Here is an 11,571-nt window from a genome sequence, read left to right on the forward strand (position 1 = left end):
AGAGCCCCGACGGCCCGTGGAGTCGGGTGTGAGGAGAGCCAGGCTAGGCGGGGAGGCCAGAGCACGCACAGAGGCCCGCAGGCTTGGGGCAGCGTCTCACCACGCCGCCGGCAGGAAGCCGCAGGGATCCAGGCGACAGCAGCCACGACGGCTGGGCATGGTTTGGTCCCACATAAATAGGGAGTCCTCCAGGCGCCGGTCCCAGCGCCAAGGCCGCCGCATGGGCTTCCGGAGCAACCCTCCCTCCTCCTTCCACGGGCCGGGACAAAACCAGAGACGAGAGCCAGGCTGAGAACGATCCAGATCCTTTTTTATTGAGACTATTTTACCGACACGCAGACAGAGCGGCCCAGGGCTCCTCAGGCGTAGTACTGGAGGTTGGCTTTCTTCTTGGCCTGCACCTCCAGGATACCCTCCATGTAGTCCTCGTGGGTGAGCTCGGTGGCTCCCCGCCGCAGCGCGATCATTCCCTGCAGCCAGAGAGTGTGTCAGAGCTTGGCCCCGGGCTCGGCGCCCCCCGCCCCGCTGCAGGCAGAGCCCACACTCACCGCTTCCACGCACACGGCCTTGCACTGGGCCCCGTTGAAGTCGTCCGTGCAGCGGGCCAGCTCCTCATAGTTCACGTCGGGGCTGTGGGAGGGGGAGGAGGCAGGGGGTCAGCTGCTGCCCGCAGGGAGCTCGGACTTCTGGGTCAATGAGTCAACGAGGCCCTGGAGTGAGCCCGGACTAAAGGGGCCCAGCAGAGTCTCCTGAGAGCAGGTCAGGGGCCTGAGCGCCCTCCCCGCAGGCTCACCTCACATTCATCTTTCGGGAATGGATCTGCATGATCCTGGCTCGGGCTTCCTCATTGGGCATTGGGAACTCAATCTTGCGGTCCAGGCGGCCTGAACGCAGCAAGGCCGGGTCCAGGATATCCACCCTGTTTGTAGCAGCAATCACCTGGGGAAGAGGAGGCACGAAGGCAGCATGGAGCTGGGCTCCACAGCTCCAAGCAAGCTACGGGCCTCCTCCTGGCCGTACTTCCCCTGAAGGAAGGGCTGGAGTCACCCAAAAGCCAGAAGGCGTCAGACCACCCATGGCCCCCCGCCCCAGCCATCCTTCCTATACAAACCAGGGGAAACCACGGTCTGTTTGCCCCAAGAGCCCCGGCTCCTCCCGCCCCACAAGGGCCTCGTTACCTTGACTTGGGTGTTAGGCTGGAATCCATCCAGCTGGTTCAGGAGCTCCAACATGGTTCTCTGAACCTCTCGATCTCCGGCCTTCTCGCTGTCAAAGCTGGCCGTGAGGAAAAACCAGACAGATGCGGTCGTGTTACTGAGGCTGAGAGCCCTCGGGGCCGGCACGCAGTGCCTGCGAGGCGTTAGCTACGGTGATGGCCAGAAGCAGCCCACCTCAACCATCCCAAACACTCTCTGCCTGGAAAAGGCGGCGGCTCCCTCCTAGAAACAAGCCTGGGGCAGGGGAGGCAGGGAGGCTGCAGACCGATCTGGGCAGGTGACATGCAGGCCGGCTGCCCCGGCTCCCCTCGTTAGAGAGCTCGGTTGTGGGGGCCTGGCTGGTCCCTGTAGTGAACGGAAGGCCCAGGGCTAAAGCCTCACCGCTTGGTTCCAATGGCATCCAGTTCATCAATGAAGATAATGGAGGGAGCTTTCTCTTTGGCCAGCGCAAAGGCATCCCGGACAAGTTTTGCTCCATCCCCAATGAACATCTGTACCAGCTGAGGGCCAGCCAACTTCAAGAAGGTGGCCTAGATGGAACGGAGGGAGAAGCAGGGAGAAAATGATTCCGCTTGCCCAGTTTTCTGTATGATCAGGACTCCCACTCGTGGCCTTCTCCCCGTTCCTAGCCCATAGCGACTCTGTGAAAGGGAACATCCAGGTTGTAGGTCTTGCCAAGCCACTCACCTTGGTCTGGGCAGCACACGCTCGGGCTAGCAGAGTTTTCCCAGTGCCGGGGGGTCCGTACATCAATACTCCCTTTGGAGGCTGAATCCCCAAATTCTCAAATTTCTCTTTATGGTTCATCGGCAATACAATAGCTTCTACCAGCTGCTCAAAGAAAGAACAAAGTAAATGAGAGGGATTTCTGGGCTCCTCCACTTTACAGTTCAGTCTTTGTAATATGTACAACCAAGGCCTGCACTTCTCTTACTTAGCTTCAGAGAATTACTGGCTTTGGGCCTTCTGGAATAAGAGATCTGAGTTCTGATCCTGCTGTTCCACAAAAGCAACTTCACCAACTTCTCATCTGTAAAATGGGGATAGTTGCTGAGGCTGCCCCCTAGGCCTGACTCAAGAAGACACTGATTGCAAAGTGAGAGCCTTTCTTAAATGCAAAGGCAATGGGCTCACCTCCTGGATTTGTTTGTCCAGCCCTCCAATGTCACTGTACTGCTCTGTGGGCCTCTCATCCACCTCCATGGCCTTCACTCGGGAATCATACTCGGTGGGCAGGGTCTCCAGGATCAGATAGGAGTCTTTGTTTACTCCCTGAGGATAGAGAAGTGAATGCTCAGCTGATTCCCAAAGCAAACAACCAGGAATGATGACTATTTAGCAAAAGCCAAGCGGGGCCCAGGCAGTGGGCTAACCCTCCAAAAGAAGGTTCATGCTCTGGAAAGTCTGAGGACTAATGCAGAGAGCTAATGTATGTTAAGAAGGGCTGCTGGGCAAGCCAGAAATGGCCACGGCTGCATTCCGTAGGACTCAAAGGCTGCACTACAGGGACCAGAGTGATGAGGTATCCCAAGAAGTCAAAGGTCACTCACCACCAGGTCTCCCGGCTTCAATTTCTCTGCATCAACCAATCCAATCACTGGCAGGAAATAGGTCTAAGAATGGGGAGGTGGGAAGAAATTTTCAGTAGCCTGATCCAACGACTCCCCCAAAGTCATGTGCTATTAGTCCCCCACTGGCTCCCACTTAGGCTCACCTGTCGGGTGGAGGTTTTGATCACAGCGCATTTGCCCTTCCTCTGGGAATCGAGGTCAATGTTTGCACCATCTTCCTCTTGGTCATTGGGGTCAACATCTAGCAGCTGGGGACAGGGAACTTGGTCAGAGCACCCACAGCATGAGCTCATTCCCCAAGCTAAGCACTTCTTGAGTCCCAAGACAATTTGCAGCTATTGAGGTGCAGGAAAGCCTCACTTCTCTATCATAAAGCCCATAAAGACCTTTGGAAGGCATTAATGCCACAATCGTCTACCCCCATGAGGAGACCCCGAGACTTAGGGAGAAGCTATGTCTGACCCTGGCTGTTCCGTGCAGGAAGCCCCAAGGCCTCCAAGGGTCTGAAGACTGTGGCCTCTCCCAGGTTGCCCTGGAGACAGAAGGCCCACACTAGCTCTTCCCTCCCGCGCACACACACACCTCGATAACGTTGGACACCAGGTAGGGCAGCGTCTTGTTCACTTTGATCTTCTCACTGTTCTCTTTGATCTTGTCCTTCATTGCCTGCAGCTCGTGTGTCACACGTAGCACTTCACTCTTCATAATCTGGGACAGAGGCACACGAAGGCCAGCTCAGGGCCAGGCTTCCTGGCAGCTCTCAGCACTGGAGCTGTCAGGGGCAGCAATGTGCCCCGGAACCCACCGGCCTTCAGGAAGAAGAGCAAACCTGTTCCTCTCAGCCAGCTCTCTAGACAGACAGCTGGAGCCTCCGTCTGTGCTCACAGACTCTAGCCCAGCATTACAGAATAAAAACACGTCTCCCAGGAGACAGGGAGAAGGGACAGGAAAAGCCATCCAAGGGCCTCTGACACTCTATTCACATATGCTCAGGAACTCCTGGGAAAGACCAAAAACCTTTTGGTGGTTTCCTCCTTCCTCCGGGAACAACTCTAAACTCCTCAGCCTAAAGATTGAAGGTCCTCCCCAGTCTGATTCCAGTAAGCCTCCCTTCCCATTCTATTTCCTATACAAGTTCCAGTTAAAATGGACATTCCCCAAACTGTACAGGTCCCCTCCTGTCTAAATTCCCTCACAAAGCTGATTACTCCCATAGCTGAAATAGTCTCTCCTCAAGTTGGCCTGTGAAAATCTCTTCTATCATGTCAAAGCCTCCACAGACTTTCTAGACCATCAGCGTGGACCTACCTCCTTGTGGCTCCAACATACACTGCCCTATATGGACCAAGTCACTCGCATCAGACTAGAGATTACTAGAGGGGACGAAGCCTTTCATTTTTTATCCAAGGCTGTTTATAATGCCTAATGCTAAATACTGTCACTCCAATTGAATCTATGCTGGGCCAAGGAGTCAGGGGGATGAGTTTAAATCTAGTCTCAGATACTTCCTAGCTGTGTGATCCTGGGCAAGACACCTATTTATCTGTTTTTTTCAACTGTAAAATGGAGAGAGTAGCAGCACCTACTTCCTAGGGTTGTCATGAGGATAAAATGAGATAATATAGTGCTTTGGAAACCTTAAAAGTGTTACTAGCTATTAATAGAATAATAGTATTCTAAGAGCCTCTCTGAAGAGAGATCAGAGGTACTCCCCTTACCTTGATCTCACTATCCAGTAGACGAGTCCGCTGAATAATCTCCTCTGTGGACATTTTGAGCACTTCCTCTCCAATTCCATCTTGCTATAAAGAAAACATAAGACCTTGAGATTTAGAGCTAGAAAGGACGCTGCAGATGATGTAGTTCAATATTCTGCAGATGAGTAAAATGGTTCCCAGAAATTAACAGGCAATGAATGGCAGATTCCAGACCTCTGCTTTTCCATTACAAAGACTCCATTCTTTTTATTTATTCTTATTTTTAGTTCCAAATTTTCTCTCTTCTTCCAGCATCTCCTCCTCTCATGCAGAAGGCAAGAAATACAATGCCCACTAATACATATGAAGTCATGCAAAGTAGATCCCCACATTAACTATGTTCTGGAAAGGTGGGAAAAGCAACAAGACTAAAGTGCTTCAGTCTACACTTAGCCCATTGCTCTCCATCTCCAGGTAGACAGCATATGACAGCATGGATACTCTGGAGTCATTCCTAGCAGATAATCTACAATATTGCTGTTACTGGGTAGAGTGTTCTCCTGGTTCTGCACATTTCACTCTGCATCAATTTATATAGGTCTTCCCATATTTTCTGAGACCATCCTGTCTGTTATTTCTTATGACACATTAGTATTCCATTACAATCACATGCTACAACTGGTTCAGACACTCCCCAGTTGATGGGCATCCTCTCAGTCTCCAACTCTCTGCCACTACAAACAAAGCAACTAGAAATACTTTTATACACGTGGGTCCTTTTTCTTTGATCCCTTTGGCACAAAGGCCTCATAGCAGTATTATTGAACAAGGAGTACACTGAGTTTTTAGACCTTTGGACATAGTTCTGAATTGTTCTCCAGAATGGCTAGACTGGTTCACAGCTCCACCAAGAGTGCATTTGTGGTCCTGCTTTTCCAAACCCTCTCCAGGTTTTGTGGCTTTCCTTTTTTTGAAATATTAGTCAATATGATAGCTGTGACATGGGGCCTCAGAGTTGTCTTCATTTATATTTCTCTAATTATCAGTAATTTAGAGATTCTTTTATATGATTATAGCTTTGGTATCTTCTTCTGTTCATGTCCTCTGACCATTTATCAACTGGGAATGGCTTCTATTTTGATAAATTTGATTCAGTTCTCTACACATCTACGAAATGAAACGTTTATCAGAGAAATGTGCTATATTTCCCATTTTCCTACTTTTCTTTTAATGTTGGCCTCACCAGCTTTTGTACAAAAACATTTAAATTTTACATAATCACAATTACCCATTTCACTGACTGTGAACCTCTATTTTGTTTGGTCATGGCCCTTTATGTCTAAACCATGTATTCATCTTGGTATATGGTATGAATGTTGATCTCTGCCTTTTTCTGCCAGACTATTTTTTATGTTTCTCAGTAGTTTTTGTCAAATGGCAAGTTTGTCCCCAAAGCTGGGATCTTCAGATTTATCAATCAAACATTAGGCTATGGTGCTGATTTGCTTCTGTATACGTGTGCCTAATCTATTCCACTTATTTGTCCCTCTTTTTCTTATGAGATACCAGATTGTCTGAATGATTACTACTTTATAATATAGTTTGAGGTCTGGTACAGCTGGGTCACCTTCCTTCACTGATTTCTTGATTTTTTGAATTTTTCTTTTTCTAGCAATTGAATTACTATTATTTTTCTAGCTCTATAAAGTTATTCTTTGGTAGTGTCTTTGAGATGGCACAGAGTAAGTACATTAAGTGGTTTTATAATTTTTATTATGTTGGCTAAGTCTACCTGAAAATAACAACATTTCTCCAACTATTTAGATGTCCTTATTTGAAGAGTGTTTTGTAACTGTGTTCATGTAGTTCCTGTGTGTGTCTTGGCAAGCAGACTCCCAAGTACTTATACTGTCTGCAGCTATTTTAAAAGGAATTTCTCTTTCTAGTTCTTCTTGCTGAGTTTCTAGGGTTCTCTAGACCAGTGATGGGCCAGATGTGGTCCCCTGAAATGTTCTATCCAGCCTCACCGACATTATTCCTAATTTGATGAATACAATGAGTAGGATACAATACAATGAAACTTCGAAAGAGTTGCCTTAGAAACAGACTGACAGATGAGCATTTCCTTTCCTTTGGCCCCCCTCTTTAAAAAGTTTCCCCATCACTGCTCTAGACTATGTGAAACTCTAGTCTTTTTCCACCCCCTTTTTAAACCTTTTCCTTCTTAGTATCAATTCTAAGCCAGAAAGGCAAGGGCTAGCAGGCCATGGTAAGAAAGTTATCAGTGACCTCTCTGGTCCAACCCCAACATTTTACACAAAAGAAAAATGAAGCTCAGAAAAGGCTGAGAGGTATGGAGATACAGTACTATTATAGGCTTTTTCCTTGCTGCCAATTCTGCCAATGCTTCCCAACTACACAGGATCTCTTTCCTATTGATGTTTCTCCTTCCAAATGTCTGAGCTAAACAAGTCAATTCTCACAACTGCTGGTACTAGTAGGGATCAGTATCTCTCCCCTGACTATGGAGACTCATTATAACCTTGGAGATAAATTAGTTCTTTCTTCCCATTTTATAGGCAGGAAAATGGAGGTCCAGAGAAGGGAAAAAACTTGGCCAAAGACACTCCTATTAACTGCCAAAGCCAGGGCTTAAGCCTGGGTCCATGGATTCCAAATCCATATTGTAGGGGCAGCTGTGGATAGAGAGCCAGGCCTAGAGCCAGGTTCAAATTTGGGCTTAAAACTTCCTAGCTATGTGAAGTTACTTAATCCCAGTGCCTAGCCCTTACCATTCTCCTACCTTGGAACCAATACTCAGTACTGATTCTAAGAGAGAAGGATAGGTTTTAAAAAAATCCATAAAACCCCCTCAATCATCCCCACTTCATATCCAACCACTCCATACCAACTGTCCTTTACCCCCTCCTTCAAACGTGCCTAATTATTTTCTCATCCTTAAACAACCTTCACTGGACTGTCCATCCCTCAAGAGAATGATATCCCATCTCTCCACCCTTTCTCAGCTAAACTGCTAGAAAAAGCTCCCAGCAGGCACTGCCCCGCCCTCCCTCCAAGCACTCTTAATACCACCTAAAACTGTTCTCTTTCAAGAGATCAACTGCCTTGTAACTGTCTCAGTTTTGTCAGTTCTCATGCTTCTGGCCTTTATACTGCATTTGATGCCACCTGGCTAGTCTGAAACCCCTGAATCCTAGTTCCCTTTATCTGACCACTCCTCATTCTCCTTTGGTGGGTTTTCCCCCCAAGACTCTATCCTGGATTTTCTTCTCCAGAAACACTCTTGTTAATAACCTCATCAGTTTTCCCGGACTTAATTATCTTAGGCAGGTATCCCCTCAACTCACCAAAACAAATTAATATTCATAAAGCACAGCACATAAGAGGCACTTAATAAATGCTTTTTCTCTCCCTCCCTCCTTCAATTTATCCAGCCCTAACCTCTCTCCCAAGACTCCACCCTGGGAGAACAAAATGTTCGTTTGTTGTTGTTCAGTCCTCTCTGACTCTTCCTGGCAAAGTTGCTGGTTTGCCATTTATTCTCCAGTGGATTCTCCAGACAAACTGAGGGTACGTGACTTGCCCACGGTCACACAAGCTAATAAATGTCTGAGGCTGAATTTGAACTCAGGTCTTCCCAACTCCAGCTGACTCTTAGAATACTCAACGGACATTTCAAAATGTCCTAAATGGCATGTGTCCTTGGCTCTCCCGTCCATCCTCCACATTTCGAGTAAAGGGCCTTCCCTTAAACGGAGCTCTGAACTTGGACCCTCGCCTCCTCAAGCCCCTCCAACGGCTCCCTTTCAAGCATTTCTAGAATAACGACGCTGACTTCTCTGGCTTTTATAAGCCCTTGCCGACAAGCTGGACTCCATCTGTCCAGGTCCAGCTCTGCCTCCCACCCTCTATGCTACAGCCCCGAGCCTTTGCACTGGCCGTGCCCCCAGCCTGGAATGCTCGGCATTCTAGCCTCCCCTCATCCTCTGTGGGAGGTGCGCGCGTGAAGCCATCCCGCATCTCTCCTGCCCGCCCCGGATCGCCTTTGCGGTGTTTCGGCGCACAGAGGTGGTAGTGGCTCCATGGATTCGAAGGCAGGACGCCGTCGCCTTGGGCTCCGCCATTCACGCCCCCCCTCTGCCCCTGCCGGTCTCGCAAACAGCAGGCACCTACTCAAGTGTCCGCTCCCACCCGAACCAGCTCGCCTCCCCCAAGTCCCACGCTCGACACCGGGAAGCTGCGAGCGCTCCCGGTCTCCACTCTCTCCTCTCTCAGAGACCCTGGCCTCGCCCCCGGCCCGACCCCAGCTGCCCATCTCAGACAGGCCTGGTCGCCTCCGCCGGCGCTCACCTCAGCTTCATCCCACACGGACGCCATCTTCTCCTGCCGAGTCACTGAGCCCCCCACTTCCGGCCGCACATTCGACGCTCAGCCGCGGGATTCCCTGGAGCGGCGGAAACAGGCACAGATAAATGCCCAAGGCCGAGCATCGACCACCGCCGCCGCCTAGTCCGGCCTCATGCCCCACGGCCCGGCCAGCGGCGGCGCCTCCTTTAGTAAGCACAGGTTCTGGGTAGCCCGCTGTGGCGAATCGGCCAAACCGACAGTAGGGCGGGGAGTCAGAAAGAAGCAGCAAAGAGCGAGACGCGGGCCACGTGACACAGCTCCCGCCTTCGTCCCAAGCACGCTGCCGGGAGGGGGCGGGCCTGTCCCTCATTGGCTCCAGCGGCGGCGTCCAGGTCAGAGCCCAGGGGTGCTGCTGCGTGGCCTTCTGGGATTTGTAGTTCTCCGGGGATACCCGCGTTTTGCCAGAGCAAGGCGCTAGAGGGCACTGCCTGGAGAAGGTGCAAGGAGGAATGCCATCTCCTGTCCACACATGGCGCTTTCCCCCTCTTGTGGTGGGAGGCGATGTACTGCCCGAGCTCTCCCCAAACCCAAAGGGCACCACCCCATGTTGCTTGCGGGTGCCCTTCTGTCCATTTCACAGACTAGGAGATTGAGGCGCTCCCGAGCCGGTTCTTCCCACACCCTGGTGGTTCTGGTTCTGGAGGTGCCCAGGGCTAGGGTGGCGGGACATGCGCGCCTCTCCTGGAGGCTGATTTGCCCGTGGGGCATCCGTTCTTGTTGGTCAGTTAAGCACCCATAAAGTGTCTACTATGTGCTGGGTGCTGAGCATTCAGAGAAGCAAGAACTGGCCCTACTCTCGAGAACTCCCCTAATGGGTGTGTGTGTGTGTGTGTGTGTACAGTACAAACAGCAGAGCCAACATCGATGAAGCACCTACGATGTGCGGAGCACTGGCCTCTCTGAGAACTGCCTAGGATTTATCTAGGTCATGGGTAGATGGTCATCTGTGATGGTGGAAGGAATTCTCACCCTGGGAGTGCCTGGCACACAGTAGGTGCTTAATAAATGTTCACTGCTTCCCTTCCTGAATTAGGTAATAAATCACATTATAGTCAGTGGTCTGTCTCCCTATTCCAGTGTATACTTCCCAAAGTCAGGGACAGTTGTATCCACATTTTATATTTTTTCAAGTTTCTAGCAAAGTGCTTTGCACACAGTAGGTGCTCAATGTTTGTTGAATGAATACTCCACAATGGGTTCACGAATTTGCCTCATAGATGCATAACTTTCCTCATATTCCACTTACATGTGTGTCTCAGTCCTAAGATATGTTCGATGGAGTCAGACCTGATTAGAAAGGCCTTATTTTAATTTTTCTATACAGAGTAAGGGTGAAAAGGGGCTGTATGCTTCACTTCCAGTGCCTTCCCCTAACCTGGGTGTCCAATCACAATAGACCCTTTCTCATAGAAAGTGTAGGGGGCAGTCGGTTGATTCTGATTCGTTACTCACTCTAACACACCTGGGTTAGGACCTCCCAGAATTGGAAGGTGCTCTTACCTTTGGTGATTAAATCTAAAGATGAGCAGTGTAGACTTAATCTGATTATCATAATAGGATACATTAGATTGACTCAGAGAGCCAGGAGACAGAAGGTTCTCACTCCAAATGCAGCTTCAGACCCTTGGGAGCTTTGGGCAGACCACTTGTTCCCCACTGCCCAGCCCTCACTTACCCCTCTATTTTTTTTAAACATTTATTAATATATATTTTTTAGAAAAGTTAACATGGTTACATAATTCATGCTCTTACTTTCCCCTTCACCCCCCCGCACTCCCCCCACCCATGGCCAATGCACATTTCCACTGGTTTTATAACATGTGTCATTGATCAAGACCTATTTTCCAAATTGTTGATAGTTGCGTTGGTGTGGTACTTTAGAGTCTACATCCCCAATCATGTCCGCCTCAACCCATGTGTTCAAGCAGTTGTTTTTCTTCTGTTTCCACTTCTGCAGTTCTTCCTCTGAATGTGGGTAGCGTTCTTTTCCATAAATCCTTCAGAGCTGTCCTGGGTCATTGCATTGCTGCTGGTACAGAAGTCCATTGCATTCGATTTTACCATAGTATATCAGTCTCTGTGTACAATGTTTTTCTGGCTCTGCTCCTTTCACTCTGCATCAATTCCTGGAGGTCTTTTCAGTTCACATGGAATTCCTCCAGTTTATTATTCCTTTGAGCACAATAGTATTCCATCACCCGCATATACCACAATTTGTTCAGCCATTCCCCAGTTGAAGGACATGCCCTCCTTTTCCAATTTGTTGCCACCACAAAAAGCGCAGCTATAAATATTTTCGTACAAGTCTGTTTATCTATGATCTCTTTGGGGTACAAACCCAACAATGGTATGCTGGGTCAAAGGACAGACATTCTTTTATAGCCCTTTGAGCATAGTTCCAAATTGCCAGCCAGACTTACCCCTCTTTGTGGGGAAACAGACACTCACTACCAACTCTAAGACCCATGGAAAGGGTTTTTTAAAAACATGTTTACTGAATTTTTTTTTTTTTCCAATTTCACAGAGGAGCCATTTTTGACAACTGTTTTCTGGCATTTTGCGATTCAGTCTCTCTTGCCTTCCCTCCTGGAGGTGCAGGTTATACAGATGCTTTTGTGCAGTCCCCAGGCAGGACTGAAGACACAGATCACACATACC

General features: G+C 49.2%; 1 protein-coding gene across 2 annotated transcripts; it reads right to left on the reverse strand.

Moving 5' to 3' along the window:
- Window positions 1–289: 289 nt before the first annotated feature.
- On the reverse strand, window positions 290–9,502 carry PSMC3 (proteasome 26S subunit, ATPase 3). 2 transcript variants are annotated; one of them, XM_044682361.1, is made up of 13 exons: window positions 9,496–9,502; window positions 8,857–8,900; window positions 4,507–4,590; window positions 3,371–3,496; window positions 2,932–3,036; window positions 2,768–2,830; window positions 2,352–2,489; window positions 1,905–2,048; window positions 1,599–1,747; window positions 1,179–1,275; window positions 794–939; window positions 549–630; window positions 290–470 (listed from the first exon to the last, which is right to left on the reverse strand). In XM_044682361.1, coding segments are annotated over exons 1-13 (1,290 nt in total). In that variant the 5' UTR covers window positions 9,497–9,502; the 3' UTR covers window positions 290–359. The 2 variants fall into 2 exon arrangements, with proteins under 2 accessions (XP_044538296.1, XP_044538295.1); XM_044682360.1 differs by lacking the exon at window positions 9,496–9,502 and having other exon boundaries at window positions 8,857–9,087.
- Between the last annotated feature and the right edge of the window lie 2,069 nt (window positions 9,503–11,571).

The sequence above is a fragment of the Gracilinanus agilis genome, chromosome 6 (assembly GCF_016433145.1).
Source record: "Gracilinanus agilis isolate LMUSP501 chromosome 6, AgileGrace, whole genome shotgun sequence".
In the NCBI taxonomy this organism is placed as follows: Eukaryota; Metazoa; Chordata; class Mammalia; order Didelphimorphia; family Didelphidae; genus Gracilinanus; species Gracilinanus agilis.

Coding starts and splice junctions, on each gene's coding strand:
- PSMC3 (XM_044682361.1), bottom strand. Junction 3,497..4,506: donor TACTGGATAGTGAGATCAAG/GTAAGGGGAGTA, acceptor CCTCTGTCCCAG/ATTATGAAGAGTGAAGTGCT. Junction 940..1,178: donor AGCCTAACACCCAAGTCAAG/GTAACGAGGCCC, acceptor CCTCTTCCCCAG/GTGATTGCTGCTACAAACAG.